Source organism: Argopecten irradians, chromosome 9 (genome assembly GCF_041381155.1).
Source record: "Argopecten irradians isolate NY chromosome 9, Ai_NY, whole genome shotgun sequence".
Lineage (NCBI taxonomy): Eukaryota > Metazoa > Mollusca > Bivalvia > Pectinida > Pectinidae > Argopecten > Argopecten irradians.
In genome coordinates this window covers 31,760,783-31,779,690 of record NC_091142.1, presented here as the reverse complement: position 1 = coordinate 31,779,690, position 18,908 = coordinate 31,760,783, and the positions used below count along the sequence as shown (strand labels likewise).

At 37.1% G+C, this 18,908-nt stretch overlaps 1 protein-coding gene across 1 annotated transcript; it reads right to left on the bottom strand.

The window, feature by feature from the left end:
* Positions 1-8,685: 8,685 nt before the first annotated feature.
* LOC138330703 (uncharacterized) lies at positions 8,686-18,679 on the bottom strand. The gene is made up of 6 exons (XM_069278241.1): positions 18,559-18,679; positions 16,928-17,060; positions 12,456-12,631; positions 12,085-12,255; positions 11,351-11,423; positions 8,686-9,669 (listed from the first exon to the last, which is right to left on the bottom strand). Exons 1-6 carry the CDS (start codon positions 18,677-18,679, stop codon positions 9,240-9,242), a joined length of 1,104 nt encoding a protein of 367 aa, XP_069134342.1. The 3' UTR covers positions 8,686-9,239.
* Positions 18,680-18,908: the final 229 nt, after the last annotated feature.

Here is an 18,908-nt window from a genome sequence, read left to right as displayed (position 1 = left end):
GAAAAGCTGCGGAAGAAAGTGGAAGAAATAAGAATAAAAATAATAACAATTAACTTACATTATATATAATAATAATAATAAAAATACTGTAAGAGATATCTTCATAATTCCAATTGTTCTAAAATCAGAACGACTTTTTAAGTGTTCCAGCAAAATTAATGTAGTGTAACTTACTTACTTTTGGAGAAAATCGACTTTTTGTGTCCCTATTTCCCTGATGAAATTATTCACTGTTGCCATACTTGAAAGGTCTTTATCACCACGGTGTTTATTCCCGTTGAAAACAAGCGTTCTGACGCCCTTCGCGGGTTAAGTTCATTTTACGAATTTAAAGTCAACAAAACAAGCGGAACAATATCAAGAAACAATGCACTTATAGCACTAATATCGACATAAGTCGGACACAGAACTCGATACCGGATAATAAGAAATTCCTGTAATAGTTGTAACAGGAAAACATTACGATATCAGTAAATAAATGTTTAATTTCTTTCGTTTGATTCAATTTCTAAATTTAATGACTTGATCCCGAACATTCCAGTGACGTCACTTTTAGTAGGAGTGACTGAAACGGCGGTAAGTTCCGCCAAACAATCGCTGACATATTTCCCAAGGTAGTAAAAAGGAGTACACACTCATTCCGTTGAGTGAGTGCATCTTTTCTTGGTCGTCAAAGAAGCACTTCGCTTTGAGCGAAGTCGTGTAAATAACAGGCAATTTGCTTTCGTTTTGAATACCATCTTTTGTATATATAATGAAAAATTTGCAGGATAAACATAATACACGTTCACTATCTTACAATACAAGTTTCATTTTGGTGTCGACAGTGAAAACCAAGATGACTCGGCAACAACTCCTCATCTCATCGCACAAACGGTGGCGGCATCGATATTAATTATAGCAAAATAAAAATTCCAACGTTGGAAATATTGCAAGTACATTCATTATTTACATACACCAGTACCTAGAATAACCATTTATTTCATCTAGACTAAATAATTTGCAAATCCCATACACCGCCTACAAGGAGACGTCCTTGGCCTAACGCTACCCACGATGCTCTCGATCGTGGTCTTATATTATGTAACTTTTCATGGGATATTAAATCTAAATATATCTGTTTTTGACAATTAAATTTCTCTGAACATGTGTAAAACAAGCAGTTTCAACTGCTATTCCGAATCCGTAAAATGCAATCTTGGTCACCTCAGCCAAAACACAGGGGCACGCAAATTATGACAGAAACGTTTATTAGTAATTTGATACATATGTCATTTAAAAGTATTGGATAACTTTTGATATGCACGTGTGTATCATGATATTTCAAGTGGCTGCCCGCATTATTTTTTTTTTGTGAAAAATGAATTATACGTATCTGTTATAAAATTAGGTTAGCTTTTTTATTGTCATTATTGTTATATATACTGTATGTGATATTTAAACGAGAACACATATTTTACCTAAGAAGCCAATGATATATATAATGTAAGTATCGGTTAGCTTGTAATAATAATAATAAGAAGAAACGGAGCAAAAACAATATGTCCCCCCACTTCGTTTGGTTGACATAATAAGACAGAGTGTGATTGGGAATAAATTAATGTTCAGCCTATATTAAAACCAATTAGTAACATGCAAATTAATGAATTAACTCCCTTGTTGCTAGCATGGCTTGATATACATTCAATATCACGTGTGTATCATGATATTTCAAGTGGCTGCCCGCATTATTTTTTTGTGAAAAATGAATTATACGTATCTGTTATAAAATTATATTAGTTTTTTTATTGTCATTATTGTTATATATACTGTATGTGATATTTAAACGAGAACACATATTTTACCTAAGAAGCCAATGATATATAAAATGTAAGTATCGGTTAGCTTGTAATAATAATAAGAAACGGAGCAAAAACAATATGTCCCCCCACTTCGTTTGGTGGACATAATAAGACAGAGTGTGATTGGGAATAAATTAATGTTCAGCCTATATTGAAACAAATTAGTAACATGCAAATTAATGAATTATCTCCCTTGTTGCTAGCATGGCTTGATATACATTCAAGGTTTACGAACAATATGGGATATTTTAAGTTAAAGGCTCTTGAATTTGCCAAACAATGCAAAAACATCTTTTTGAAATCATTAATCTGCTATAACAAATGTATCTCATAACACCTGTTAATAAATGCATAATTCTGCTGTCAATATTGTCATTTTTGTTGTTTTTTTTCTATTGCAGGTCGTATTGCGAAATTCTTTGTCAAAATTTTATATTCAGTAGTTACTGGTCCATCTTATAGGATCATCTTCAGAAATCTTTGTAGTTTAGAATGTAACATCAAATTAGGCTTCTTGATGCTTTTCTGATAATGAAAAAACCAAAGGAAACGCAAAAACATTTTTTTTTTCAATGAAAGATATTAGTTCCCGTGATCTTTGACCTCACCTACCCTAAAGGTAAAATGTGAAAACTATATTTAGAAAAATAAAATTTAAATTATATCCTTTGCAATGAAGTATAACTCATTTCTCAATACCGCCGAAGACACCAAGCAACACACCGCACCCGGTCACATACTGACAACGGGCCAACCAGTCGTTCCACTCCCTGTATGCTGAACGCTAAGCAGGAGCAGAAACTACCATTTTTATAGACTTTGGTGTGTCTCGGCCAGGGGACAGAACCCAGAGCCTTCCTCACAGGGGCGAACGCTCAACTCAAGGCCGAAAGTGAGGCGGTGCCAAGGGAGGCATTAGGAAAGATAAAGTCAGTAAGGAAGAAGAGAAAAGATAAGATCCTAAATTTAGTCGCCTTTTACAATCATGCAATAGGGGCAGCAGGTACAATTCTAACGCCTTACGTGACCATAGCTGTTAATAGAACGTTAATTAATCAAACAAACAAAACAAGTATTAATTTGAAATATGATATTAAATTACAATATATAATATTTTCTTTTCAAGTAATTCAAATAATAGTTTAGGGACAGATCAGTTGATACCTGACAATTTTATTGATTTAATAATTAGTTTGATATACAATTGTCCTTTCCATATCCCTGTAATTAACAAGTTGCTGTAGCTTCCATATACCAGTTAAAACTGTGTGGAATTAACAGTGAAAATATGAATACTTCCATATAGCAGTTAAAACTGTGTGGAATTAACTTAATAGTGAAAATATGAATACTTCCTTTCACACCTATTTCAATTCCACCAATGTTAACATTATATACATCAAAAGGATCGGATATCAGGCTACGCCTAGTTAAGTTCTCTCCAGTTCATATTTTTAAGTACAAACATAAATTCATTCTGCATTCATTAATACATACATATGTATATATATAAAACTTACAGTACAGTAAAAAAGTAATTACTACTAAGGGGGATAACTTCAATTTCATTTTTAATTGAAAATGACTTGATACAATGTACAAGTTTAATTATTTGAAATTCATATTCCTACTGATTTTAGTTTTCGAATAGGGATAAGAATCATGCTCATTTATTGACAGACTAACATATATACACACCATGAGATGTTTGGCCATAAAGTACCTGTGTATACACACTGGCCTATCCCCTTGGAATCTGTATGAGAGTCTGTAAACAACTAAGATGATCTTTCGTTTATATGAAAAAGAAATTTTGGTAGGAGATTGAATGCAATTTTTTAAACAATTGGAGTTAACCGACATATTTATTATAGTTTGTTTGTTGTTTGTTTGATTCATTAACGTCCTACTAACAGCTATATGGTCATGTAAAGACGGCCTCCCGTGTATGTGTTGTGTTGCGTGTATGTTGTGCAAGGTGCGTGTTTGTGAGAATGCGGTATATTCATGTTGTGTCTTGTATGGAGGAACTGTTGCCCTTTTTACAGTGCTATATCACTGAAGCATGCCGCCGAAGACACCAAGCAACACATCCCACCCGGTCACATTATACTGGCAAGGGGCGAACCAGTCGTCGTCCCATTGAGCGCTAAGCAGGAGCAGAAACACCACTTTTATAGACTTTGGTGTGTCTCGGTGAGGGGACAGAACCCAGAGCCTTCCTCACAGGGGCGAACGCTCAACTCAAAGCCAAAAGTTAGATTTGTTTGTTTGATTAATTAACGTCCTATTAACAGCTATGGTCATGTAAGAACGGCCTCCAATGTATGCAGTGATTGCGTGTATGTTGTGCGAGGTGCGTGTTTGGGGAGACTGCGGTATATTCATGTTGAGTCTTCTTGTATAGTGGAAGTGTTGCCCTTTTTATAGTGCTATATCACTGAAGCATGCCGCCGAAGACACCAATCAACACACCCCACCCGGTCACATTATACTGACAACGGGCGAACCAGTCGTCCCACTCCCTAAGGTGGTGCCAAGGGAGGCATTAGGAAAGATAAAGTCAGTAAGGAAGAAGAGAAAAGATAAGATCCTAAATTTAGTCGCCTTTACGATCATGATACCAAGCAACACACCCCACCCGGTAGAACAACCACGAAATCACAAAAACTAAAAACGATACTCGAAAATGGACTTTTGACACAAGGAATTTTAATTCTTTTTTGTTTGTTTGTTTGATTCAATTAACGTCCTACCAACAGCTACGGTCATGCAAAGACGGCCTCCCTTGCATGTAGTGTGTTGCGTGTATGTTGTGCGAGGTGCGTGTTTTGGGAGACTGCGGTATATTCATGTTGTGTCTTTTTGTATAGTGGAACTTTTGCCCTTTTTACAGTGCTATATCACTGAAGCATGCCGCCGAAGACAGGAACGACACATACAATAAAAGTTTGCAATGTACTATCGATACCATGATGATACTTTTCCGATTATTCTCAACCTATTTACCTTTTAAAGGGACAAAATCGTTAAAAAAATCATGTTATAAAAGATAAAACGAATTATAGAACTGAAAATAATGGTAAAAGTTATGTACTTTGTGTTTATAACAAAATTTAAAAGTCTGTATAACCATTTTGTTCAAAATGAAGAAAAAACTAAAAATAAATAGGAACGACCTAGTCACTATTTCATATCATTATCTTTCGGCGAGGTAAACAATCCCTGTGTGCATGCGCGATGTGGGAACATTTACCGAAGGAAACCTCATCTATCTGATGGATATATCTGCTGTCGACTGAAAACACCAATTTATCGACTACAAGTACCTGATTACTGTGTTAAATCTAATAAACGTTGAAACGTATGCAGAAGTTTTGTGAAGAGTTTCTAAGTGTAAATATTCATATATTGTACTGGTTGTTGCAGCTTTAAGGAAGAGTTTTCATTATATTATAAGGTTTTATACTTGCTTCTTACATTATTTTATTTTCATTTGTCATATTAGGTACTAGCTCGTTAAACCTGCCAATATTATTAGGTTTTTTAAAAAAAATGGCCTAGTATATCAGTTTTCTTATATGGAAAAACTAATAATATAGGCATGTTTAGCGAACTAATGAGGTACATGTATTTCTTTTATCATTATATCAATATTAGACATTCCCTATATATCCTTAGTTATAATGTCTATCCGTCTAATGGACATTCCCTATATAGCCCTAGTATACCCGTCTAATGGACATTCCCTATATAGCCCTAGTTACAATATATATCCGTCTAATAGATATTCCTTATATAGCCCTAGTTATAATATATATCCGTCTAATGGACATTCCTTATATAGCCCTAGTTATAATATATATCCGTCTAATTGCCATTCCCTATATATCGTTAGTTATAGTCTCTACCCGTCTAATTGCCATTCCCTATATAGCCCTAGTTATAATATATATCCGTCTAATGGACATTCCTTATATAGCCCTAGTTATAATATATATCCGTCTAATGGACATTCCCTATAAATACCTAGTTATAGTCTATCTGTCTAATGGAAATTCCCTAAATTATGCAAATATTTCATGGGTTACTGTGCTCTAGTTCATAATCTAATGTATTTACCCGAGGTTCGGCCTCGTGCAATATGATATTTGTTGACCACCACCGAGGGGTAAATATTATGAACTAGTGCACAGAAACTCATGAAATATTTGTTTTATTATATAATCACTATTTTTTTAGTTGAATATTTTATAAAACGAATACGACAATCACTTTAAATAAAACAAAATCAACAGCACCGTACCGTACGGAGAAGCTTCAAGTCCTATTGAAGATTAAGGTATTACCCACGTACGTCACGTTGTATCTCCAGTTTGAATGTCTTATTGTCTTCTTTAACATTATTAGACCTGCATGCAGCCTTTTAATCTAATACATCGCCGTGTCCGTCCTCTACTCGATAAACGTCTACATGACGTGCTTGATTCGAGATCTATAAAGCTAGCGCGAAATTGAGCGTGAACCTTTGTGACGTCATAACAACGTAACTCACTGTTACGCGCGATTCCTCGGAAGTTTATATTAATTAAAAGTCGTTGAAAATATTGTATTTCCTCGAATATGAATTGGTGTAAACAAATTATGTAATAAATATACCTATATATATATCCCTAGTTATAATGTCTATCCGTCTAATGGACATTCCCCTATATAGCTACATGTCACTAGTTATATAACCTTTTTCCATCTGATTTACTTAAGATGCTCCACCGCCGACAGAGCATAAATGATATTTATCATTTGAACAATAATTGGTGTTTAATCGTGTACATATGTCTAATTTACACAAAAAATGGTATAAAATAATTTCTTTTGCCTTTGGTGCATGCGCAAACAATACTTAATTCCATATAAGATATAGTGCCACGGGTTTTTTTCGGGATGCATTATTTTTCATATTTTTAACTTGAAATAAAATTAGAAGCTCATTCAATGGTGGTAATTGTGTAAAGTAAGTAACTTTTGTAACTGAAGAAAAACATTAAATCGTCTGCTCCTGTTTTTGATAGTGAAAAAATACCATTTGTCAGCGATAGGGCGTCTTTAAACAAGAGGCCCAGAGGGCCTGTATTGCTCACCTGGTTTGTAATGCCAAATAATTTTCTGAATACAGGTTCATTGTTTCTTTTCTAAAGGAATTTTAATATTAACCTCTAAATCCCCTATTGGGCCCCACCCCTCCTGCCCCCTGGGGGTCAGAGCCAAAATTTATACAAGTTCTGTTCCCCTTCCCCCAAGGATGTTTGTGGCCAAATTTGGTTACAATCCATGTAGAACTCTATGACTAGTAGCGATTTAAAGGATTTACCTCTATTTCCCCTATTGGGCCCCGCCCCTCCTGCCCCCAGGGGGTCAGAGCCAAAATTTATACAAGTTCTGTTCCCCTTCCCCCAAGGATGTTTGTGGCCAAATTTGGTTACAATCCATGTAGAACTCTATGACAAGTAGCGATTTAAAGGATTTACCTATATTTCCCCTATTGGGCCCCGCCCCTCCTGCCCCCCGGGGTGTCAGAGACAAATTTGTACAAGTTTCTGTTCCCCCTCCCCCCAAGGATGTTTGTGGCCATATTTGGTTACAATCCATGCAGAACTCTATGACTAGTAGCGATTTAAAGGAAATGTTGACGGACAGACGACGGACGGACGACGGACGACGGACGCCGCGCCATGACATAAGCTCACCGGCCCTTCGGGCCAGGTGAGCTAAAAATCAACCGAACTATATATCTAAATTGTATGTGTATTTTCATGTATTCAAAGCAAAAATATACCTTACATATACATTTTAGACCTATGTAAAATGTATATGTTTGTTTAATAAAGTACATGTACAACTGTATGATATATACATAATTAACGGGTGAAAATACCTCTCACTTCTTGTCATATTTTCATCACATACTCTAAAGCTTCATAGAACGTATGCTGATTTACTTATCAATGTATGTATCGGCTGTTTCACTGAATCAGGCCAATATAACCGATAGAATACAAGTGGCCTCTTATAGTGGTGTTATTACATCTATATCCATTACCCGGATGAGATTTTCAGTGATCCCGATTTTGAACTCAAAGCTGCACTAGGTTCTTTCCGTGATAAACAGCCAATGCCGACAGATACAGTTTCTTGTTGTGTTTGGCGATATTTTAACGTTGATAAACATTGCCAATATTTAAAATAAGATGTTGTAAATTTGAAAACTTTCTAATTTCAGGTATAAGAACGTTTGTAGGAAGTCAAAACCCCTAAGAAATCTATGTAAATCTAATGATTTAGTAACTTTAAGTTTATGATAATATACTCGTGCTATTAATAGAACGTAAAGCATCCGTTAACAAACAAGAGGCGCCCCTCTTGCCCCTAGGGGAACAGCCCCAACGTTTAAACAAAATTGATTCCACTTCACCCAAGGAAGTGTCAGACTTAACTAGAACTAAATCCATTCATTCTCACAGAAGAAGGGTTTTAAACAATTTGCTATATTTCCCCTATTTGTCCCCGCATCTCAGGCCCCTGGGGGGTTCCAGGGTCACCGTTTATATAAGAATTACAAAAGGAAGCTTCAGACCAAATTAGAACTAAATCCCTTTATTTCAACAGAAGAAGAAGGATTTTTAAAGAATTTACTTTATATCCCTTGTAGGGCCACGCCGCTCCGGCCCCTTAGAGGCCAGGGTCACAATTTTTGCAACATATATTTCTCTGTTAATGATATTAACGGAAACACAGGCTTAGCTTAGGTTACATTTGTTACGCTATTAGTAGGGTATAACAATAATTATTTTTTTTGCATTTCTATATTTTGTTGTTGTTGTTTTTGCTGATTGAAAGGACTTTAAACAACTGATTACGAGTAATGATTTATTGTTGGTAAACATTGTTGCTGCGTCAAGCCAAGTATGAAAAATTTGCTGAAAAATCACCATTTTTGAGCTTAAAATCTTATTTTTTCATTTCTTGCGTACAAATCACTACATATATTGGATTATTTGGTCCTGATATGTATTTGTCGTTCTATTGTGGTCATTTTGATACCTCATTTGTCTACTTCGGTTGAAAAATGTCAGTGTTATGACTATTTTTCAATTTTTAGTGAAATTCGAGATGGCGGCTATCTTGATGACGTCATAACAGGATGTTCATCCCAACTTATGCAATGTTAACATTTTGATTTGTGACCAGTGGGTCATAAGGCTTCAGAAAAAAATATTGGTTCGGACGTTTGGGGGATGCATGTGGGACCCTCCTAGTCCATGGCCTAACATAATTCAGAAATTAATTCTGATAAGGACGTCGGGATATATAACAGTGTGTCATGGTAACCTATCTGTGTTAAGCAATTTGTGAATAGTCGTTTTCCACAAACGAAACTTTCTGGCGCTGGAAAATATCATATTTACCACCGTGATCATAGATATCCGACTCATCAACGGTTTTTTTCCTCTTTACAAACACGTCGTACCCATCGTCGTTAAGTTGGCCTGGTTTTGTGTGCGAATACATGTCCTCTTCACCCATCCTTACGGACCTTGTACCTGTCTTACTAAGTAGTCCGTAACCAAAGTCATCTGTGTCTGTAGAGGGACCGGCGGTGCCTTCAGAGTAATGGTTAGTATCCTCAGATGGACCGGCGACGCATTCCAAATATTGATAATTGTCTGTTGACTTCCCGGCAACAACTTGGACAGCATCGTTACTGTAATTTACTGGTACAGGATGATGTTGGGGATCATCTTCCGATTTCGCCTTGGTAAGTCGTTTCCTAGAATCAAACAAATACAGTTTATATCAGACGCTACCTTATGCAAGACCTCATCAATGTATAGTTTGTAAATTGATGTAAATACCCAGACTAAAAGCAACAATATCGCGATTCGGATGTTTGATTAAAAATATGATAAAACTTAATCATAATCTCGAAATCTTTCATCACTTAAAACCAATATATAAGTTCTGGTGTTTTGACATGCTCTTACTAAATTTGGTGACTCAGTGACCTTGATCTCTTACCCTTTTGACCTAGTGACATTGATCGGTGATCCATTGCCACGATTGCGTTTATCAAAAAATATTTGAACTTAAAATTTCTTACTGTAACCCATTTTAGTCAACATATTTTGTTCATTTATGAACAACTTTAATAGTATCCCTAAATGTTTATCAGTATGCTACAATACGTTGAATCTTGTTTATCTAAAATATTAATCGATAATAGATCTAAATGTAGAGTGCATGGTGCAGCGTCCTAACTTTGAAAACACTATTCCACTTGTTTCAATTTTAATTGTAAGAAAAAAAAACCCAACAAGAGATCCCAGAGGGATCTTGGCGCCCACCAAAGAACGATCTACGTCTGACAATAGAAAGAGGGATCTTTTCTCAAACTTTTACAACATATTGCTACATATGAAATTTGAGAAAGATCTTTTCAGTAATTTCTGAGATATATAACACTAACAAACTTCAATTGTCAAAAACCTGTTGGCCATCTTGTTGACCGATCGGTCCCAAAATGCAATATGCAGGTCCTAGGAGAACCTACATATAAAATTTGAGACAGATCACTGAAGTACTTTCTGAGAAATAGCGTTAACAAACTTCAACTATCAAAATTCAAAATGGTGGCCTGTCGGCCACCTTGTTACCGATCGGTCCCAAAATGTAACATGCAAAACTAGGGACCAAAGGGAACCTGCACATGAAATTTGAAACATATCTCTTCAGTATTTTCTGAGAAATAGCGGTAACAAACTTCAACTATATAAAATCCAAGATGGCGGCTTGGCGGCCTTCTTGTTGACGGTTCCGTCCCAAAATGCAATATGCACAACTAGGGCCCTAGGGCAACCTACATGGGAAATTTGAGAGAGATCCCTTTAGTACTTTCTGAGAAATAGCGGTAACAAACTTTAACTACCAAAATCCAAGATGGCGGCCTGGCGGCCATCTTGTTAACCGATCCGTCCCAAAATGCAATATGCACAACAAGGGTCATAGGGAAACCTACATGTGAAATTTGAGAGAGATCCCTTCAGTACTTTCTGAGAAATAGCGGTAACAAACTTTAACTATCAAAATCCAAGATGGCGGCCTGGCGGCCATCTTGTTAACCGATCGGTCCTAAATTGCAATATGCACAACTAGGGCCATAGGGGAACCTACCTATGAAATTTGAGAAAGATTCCTTTAGCCCTTTCCGAGAAATAGCGGTAACAAATGTTAACGGACAGAAGGACGGACGACGGATCACGGACAAAAAGCAATTTAAATAGCCCACCATCTGATGATGGTGGGCTAAAAAACCGTAACGATGGACAGACGAACGGGTAGCTAGAATTTCTATAGGGTCCTTATCACTCTTCCTGGTTCAAAATTGGGGTCTGTTATGTTTTGACCAGGGAATGCGAACTATACACCATTGGTTGATATACAATGATAATTACCTTTTGATTAGGAAGATGACAGCCACTGCCAATAACAGGGCGACAAAAACAGCTACAACGGCAATCATTATACCTGGTGTAAAAATGAGTCTAGTGTCAGGTAATTATGGCAACAGAACACGTGGACATTACAGTGTATACCTATGTTTTGAGTGATAAGACATCTAATGAAAGTAGTGACAAAAATATTACCAAGAGTGTGGGATACGGAAGATCATTATTCAGTCAATTGCTCCAACAAGTTCTACCAGTGCGATTTGGCTGAAACTTACATGTAATGATCCTGACATGGTCCCGACAAAGTGTTTTTATTTTTCGGGTCGATCCGAAATCCAAGATGCCCGCTACAGCCGCCATCTTGAAAACACATTTTGAATTTCTTCTCAAGTTCTAGTGGTGCGATTTGGCTGACACTTGCTTGAAAGTATTCGTATATGGTCACGACAAAGTGTTGTTATTATTCGGGTCTATCCGACATCCAAGATGGCCGCCACAGCCGCCATTTTGAATATATACATTTTGACTTCCTCTCAAGTTCTACCTGTGCGATTTGGCTGAAACTTGCATGAAATGATACTGATATGGTCGTGAAAAAGGGTTGTTGCATCTCTGGTTAATCCCAAATCAAAGATCGCTACCATGACACTTTATCTAATTAATTTCCTATATGATTATTGCCAAGGTAGTCAGCTGACCGTTAAGGCCCTGGGGCCTTTTGTATAAAGTAATCTTACCCGTACACCACGTATTACTACAAGTTGTAACATTTTCCTCATCACCATCACAGTCCCGACCCCCATGCTGAGGTGTTGGGTTGTCACACGTCCGTGTTCTGATCCGGTATCCTTGTCCACACGTCAAAGAACAAGACCCGAAATTACTCCATCTACTCCATCCCCCGTTAACTGAAATATTTCAGTATATAAACAAAGGTTTAGTTTTAAATAAAAGTATATGATGTTAATTATCAGTAACGTCAGGAAAAGATTGATTTCACGAAGACAATGCTTATTTACAGCACTTACTAAGAGTTTAGTTGCACTTTTCCGATCGATTATAATACACACTGCTAAATTTCTGATTATATGATTTTGATTCAAGTTACCTAATGAGATTTGGACACATTTAACAGCTGCGACATGACCACACTGTGGACATTGGGTATAAATCCAACGGCAATTGAGAAGGCCTGACTCTGTTCCATCGCACTGATGTCGTCCGGTCCAAAAATAGATGATGTGTGGAACACTAGATCGTTGTATCAAGTAACCTTTGCCTCCACTATAACATAGTAATTGTACAATATTATCAAGATATGATACAGTGAAATACTAAAATTAGTAGATATAAGCGTTACACCCTACATCTAAATAAATGAAATTATCTATTTTTGTATATCTTGATTTTCAGTTTTTCGCTACATATAATCATAACGGGTTATGCATCATTAAATAGTAAATCACCTAAACTTTATTTTTCTTAATACAACGTTCACAAAAAGTTGCCTTTTTATTGAACATTACTTCACAACTTCAAAAGTCTTTCAGCGCACGGAACAACATCAGGAAGGGTAAAGTTACAAAGTATAAACTACAGACAGGTTGTTTTTGTTTGATTGATTAACATCCTATTAACTGCCAGGGTCATGTAAGGACGGCCTCCCATGTATATGGTGTTTTGTTTTTGTTTGTTTGTTTGATTATTTTAACGTACTATTAAAAGCCAGGGTCATGTAAGGACGGTCTCCCATGTATGCAGTGGGTAGCGTTTGTGAAGTACGAGGTGTTTTGGGACACTGGTATGTTCGTGTTTTATCTTCTTGTATAATGAAACTGTTGCCCTTTTTATAGTATTTATGAAGTGCGTGTGTGTGTTTGGTGACTGTGGAAAATATAAATGACAATATTCACAGAGAAACCATGTAAACATACACGCAACACACCACCGCATACATGGGAGGCCCGTCCTTACATGACCAAAGAGGAGCTGTTAAAAGACGTTAATAAATCAAACAAACAAACAAAAGCAAGAAACAAAGGAGGCAATTCATGTTTTGCACATTACTAATTGTTTGTGGGACGTCTGCATATCATTAACTTGCAATTTCGATCTAGAAAATTTTGTGAAATATATGTTTTCATTAATATTACTTAAATGATATTTTTTTTTACAAATTGGTTAAAGATGCTCCATCGTCGATAGAGCATACATGATATTCACCATTTGAACAATAATTAGTGTTTAATCTTGTATACATAAATCTAATTAACACAAAAAATAATATAAAATGATTTATTTTGACTTTGGGTCATGTGCAATCAGTAATTCATTCCATATAGGATATAGTGCCACGGAATATTTTCGGGATGCAATTAATTATTTTTTATATTTTTAACTTGAAGTAAAATTAGAAGCTCAAACTTTTCAACGGTGGTAATGGTGTAAAGTAAGTAACTTTTGTAACCGAAGAAAAATACTAAATCGTCTGCTGCTGTTTTTGATAGTGAAAAAAATATCATTTGTCAGCGGTGGAGCATCTTTAATATATATTAAAACGCCAGACAATAAATACATTTTAATACCTTAGGAATGTTTCAGATTTATTTTAATGATCAATTGTTATACCTTAGGAATGTTTCAGATTTATTTTAATGATCAATTGTTATGCATTTACACTAAATACGTAATGTATGTTTAACTTAAGCTTGCTATTAGAGCGTGTGAAAATTGTTCCGATTGTTGAAGTAATCAATTTTTACTTTTGGTCTTATGTACATGAATGACGGGATAAACTCCTTTTTCTTTGTGCGAGAAGGGAAGACGCGTGATTAAACTGTACAGGCAATCTAATATTCAGTGCCTTTTCCTAGTCGACATCTCTGTGACAGGCATGCTTGTTAGTATTGGTAAGAGCCAAAAAATGCCGTTTCACACCTGCATGAACACTAGCCGGATGCTCTACAGGTACCATTTCAATTGAGCAAACGGTACATGTACTGGACGTCTGTTTCAAACTGGCCCTGCAGGTAGGGCGTTAGAATTGTACCTGCTGCCCCTATTGCATGATCGTAAAAGGCGACTAAATTTAGGATCTTATCTTTTCTATTCTTCCTAACTGACTTTATCCTTCCTAATGTCTCCCTTGGCACCGCCTCACTTTTGGCCTTGAGTTGAGCGTTCGCCCCTGTGAGGAAGGCTCTGGGTTCTGTCCCCTGGCCGAGACACACCAAAGTCTGTAAAAAGTGGTAGTTTCTGCTCCTGCTTAGCGCTCAGCAAAAAGGGAGTGGGACGACTGGTTCGCCCGTTGTCAGTATAATGTGACCGGGTGGGGTGTGTTGCTTGGTGTCTTCGGCGGCATGCTTCAGTGATATAGCACTATAAAAAGGGCAAAAGTTCCACTATACAAGAAGACACAACATGAATATACCGCAGTCTCCTGAAACACGCACTTCGCACAACATACACGCAACACACCGCATACATGGGAGGCCGTCCTTACATGACCATAGCTGTTAATAGGACGTTAATTAATCAAACAAACAAACAAACAAACAAATCTGTTTCAAACCGAAGGACAGGAGCTCAAGGTAATAAAAGATTTCGTTGTCGGCATCCCGACCCCAACCGTAATATTATGTCAAAAAACCTAGACCAAATAGTAAACAAGAATATGATGGAAATGAAGAGGGAAATATTTTGTTTGATGGCATGATATATATGATGATAACCAACAAAATCAAAATTCTGTTTCACTTTCACACAGAAATACATAGAAAGCTAGAAAGTTTGTTACCATGAACTATGAATTATGTAATGATGTTAGACTAAAGTTTGATTGATTATTTTAACGTCCTATTAACAGCCAGGGTCATGTATGGACGACCTCCCATGTATGCAGTGTGTAGCATGTGTGAAGTGCGTGTTTTGGGAGACTGCGGTATTTTCGTGTTTTGTCTTTTTGTATAGTGGATCTCTTGCCCTTTGTATAGTGTTATATCACTGAAGAGCCGCCGAAGACACCAAGCAACGGGCCAACAAGTCGTCCCACTCGCCCCTGTGAGGAAGGTTCTAGGATCTGTCCCCTGGCCGAGACACCAAAGTATATACAAGAGCTGTTGGAGAACAGCAAAGCTCGCCTATTCAGAAGAAGTTGATGTTCAAGTATTTACTATTTAAACATGGAAATATGACAAATTAACAGACTCAAAAAACCCCTAAAGGGCCCCAAATTGGTTGTATTATCACATTCAGCATCCATACACATTAGGAAAATGAAATCATAAACATTTATGATGAATTATGCTTAAACAATTGACAAAATAGAAACTTGCTCAAAAACTTTAACGTGGAAATATGACAAATTAACAGACTCAAAAACCCCTTAAAGGCCCCCCAAATTTGTTGTATTATCACGTTCAGCATCCATAAACATTAGGAAAATAAAATCATAAACATTTATGATGACTTAAGCTTAAACAATAGACAAAATAGAAACTTGCTCAAAAACGTTAACGTGACGCCGACGCCGGGGTGACAACATTAGCTCCCCCTATTCTTCGAATAGGCGAGCTAAAAAGTAGTAGTTTCTGCTCCTGCTTAGCGCTCATATAATGGTTGTGAGGAGAACTCTACTCTTTTCAATTAAACGAAGTGGCGGTAGAATTGTACCTGCTGTCCATATGTTATTATCCTTAAAGGCGACTAACGGTTGGTTATTTCGCTACGAGGGGATCAGATGACCACTTGTTCAGATGGGGATACAAGTTGAATTAATTTAACTTAATAAAATGATCCAAAAACGAAAAAAGTCCGCCAAGATGGCTGTAGGGAAAATGTGTTTTATTCTGAGGAAAACTCTTACCAAACGTCGGCGGAGTCGTTGGAGGGGATGGTCGAACCTATGGTTGACAACACAAATTGTCAACTAAGACAACTAATGTGCGAAGAAAACCATTAAAAAATTGTTGGATTTGAATTCAAAGCATTGTAAAACCCAGAGACAATCCATCAGACGTTTCCATTTCTTGATGTACCGAAAAAATGATCCAGTGAAACTGATCATGATTTTTACAATGATTAGAAAACATGTATGAAAGGTTTGTAATAGTCCATTAACATATGATAAGCCTAACTTATATGCATCATGCATAAAATAGAAATTCCATTTAATCCATATCGCTAACTTTGATTATGACAAAAATACATAGATTTCAAAGAGATTATTTAGTATTATGAATATTATATTGTTATTTCCTTTACTAGAAGCTGTCTTTGTATGCCAGTAGGGAATAACTATTTCTGGACCATTTTTATCAATGAAAAGAAAATTCGCACTTTGGGGTTAGCATATCCTATAGACAGACATATCCAAATTAGGATATGACTAGTGGCAAATAGGACCTATCCCCAGTTCCGCTATTGAACGCCCGGAACATTGTATAAAGATGTTGGATCAATATCATGATACTCCACTATTGGAATATGACCTCCCAGTCATCTGATTGGAAATTACGAACCTTTGCACATACATATTATGGTTTTGTTAGCTCTGAAAATGTGTTGTTTTAGTGTACTTACATATATCCTAATCCTCTACATGTAACATCAGCGTTAGCTTGTGTCCAGCACTCTCCACATATAGCTGCACCATATACATCAACAAGTCTGACGTTGTTCGGTGAATTGAAGTCTAACAGTCTCACTGCATTTGCTACATAAATAAATGAATTACATCATTCAATTAATTATTTCTGTCGATGTGTTTGTGAGGGTATTGTCTACACTAAAGTTGTTTGGCGTCTTGTTATAGCGCTCAGCATACCGGTAGTGCGACAACTGGTTCGACCGTTAATGTGACCTGGTGGGGTGTGTGATGCTCATGATAAAAAAAGGTGTCGGAAGACACAATACAATACACACCGAACGATGGGAGACCGCCCTAGTGGTTAATAGGACGTTAATTAATCGAGCAAATCATTTAAAATGAGTTTTCCTTCTCTCCATACTATTTCGTTACGATGTTTTGGTGACAATTATGTGAAAACGAAATGCCGCCGAAGACACCAAGCAACACCCCACCCGGTCACATTTTACTGACAACGGGCGAACCAGACGTCCCGCTCCCTGTATGCTGAGCGCTAAGCAGGAGCAGAAACTACCACTTTTATAGACTTTGGTGTGTCTCGGCCAGGGGACAGAACCCAGAACCTTCATCACAGGGGCAAACGCTCAACTCAAGGCCAAAAGTGAGGCGGTGCCAAGGGAGGCATTAGGAAAGATAAAGTCAGTTAGGAAGAGAAACGATAAGATCCTAAATTTAGTCGCCTTTTACGATCATGCAATAGGGGCAGCAGGTACAATTCTAATGCCCTACCTGCAGGGCATGGTAATGGTGTAAAGTAAGTAACTTTTTAACTGAAGAAAAATACAAATTCGTCTGCTCCTGTTTTTGATAGTGAAAAAATACCATTTGTCAGCGGTGGAACATCTTTAAGTTAGGATATTATTTTTTCTCTTCTTCCTAACTAACTTTATCTTTCTTATGCGTCCCTTGGCACCGCCTCACTTTTGGCCTTGAGTTGAGCGTTCGCACCTGTGACTAAGTTCTGTGTCCTGGCCGAAATCCTGCTTAGCGCTCAGTAAACAGGCAGTCGGGCGACTGGTTCGCCAATTGTCAGTATAGTGTGACCGGGTGGGGTGTGTTTGCTTGGTGTCATGGCGGCATACTTCAGTGATATAGCACTATTAAAAGGGCAAACAATCCACTATACATGAAGACATGAATATACCGCAGTCTCCCAAAAGACGCACCTCGCACAACACACTGCATACATGTGAGACCGTCCTTACATGACCATAGCTGTTAACAGGACGTTAATTAATCAAACAAACAATTGTTTACTGTTATTAGACGTTGACAATGCCACGTTATACAACCGTGCAGTCGTCACGGTTGAGTGAACCACACCTGTTGGAGTGCGTCAACCATTAAGGGGGAATGCACCGTCATTTTTAAGTTGGTGTTAGATAAGCACATATTGCTTAATATTATCTTTTATTAATTTAATTATGTAATATAGTAGTGGTGTAAATCGTAAAACTGACATACGTATATTTTAGCTTAAAACCCTGACGATGGTGGATATATTATGGCACTACTACCACTTCAGCCAAGAGAATATGGTTGTACAGTTTTCATAACGGGTTACATCGAGGCTTGTATTTGCGGTCCTGTGTGGGCGACGTCTGTAGGTTCTGTGTGAGCAGAGTGTTAGCCTTTGTTCTATGGGAACACTTATGCATACATTTCTTACTGATGCGACGTGCCATGAACTTTGACTTTTGACTTTGATCTGAAATTGTGCTGCATCCAGGTAGATCAACGGAACCTCAAGGTAGCAGCCGGTAGACAGACGGATTAAAGACCACGAAAACTCCAGTGATCGTATTTTCAGAGACTCAAGGGGTTTATCATAGGTATTAAATGTAATTAGCTTTTATAGGAACTTTTGTATAATATTGTACCATATGTGTAATTTATGCAATAAGTGTACCCTGG

Bases quoted from the DNA above. Each gene is read 5' to 3' on its own strand.
- LOC138330703 (XM_069278241.1), bottom strand. From the start codon at position 18,679: ATGGCACGTCGCATCAGTAAGAAATGTATGCATAAGTGTTCCCATAGA. The intron at 12,256-12,455 runs GTAACTTGAATC...GAAATATTTCAG, and splicing joins ATGTGTCCAAATCTCATTAG to TTAACGGGGGATGGAGTAGA. The intron at 11,424-12,084 runs GTAAGATTACTT...TTTTTACACCAG, and splicing joins TAGTAATACGTGGTGTACGG to GTATAATGATTGCCGTTGTA.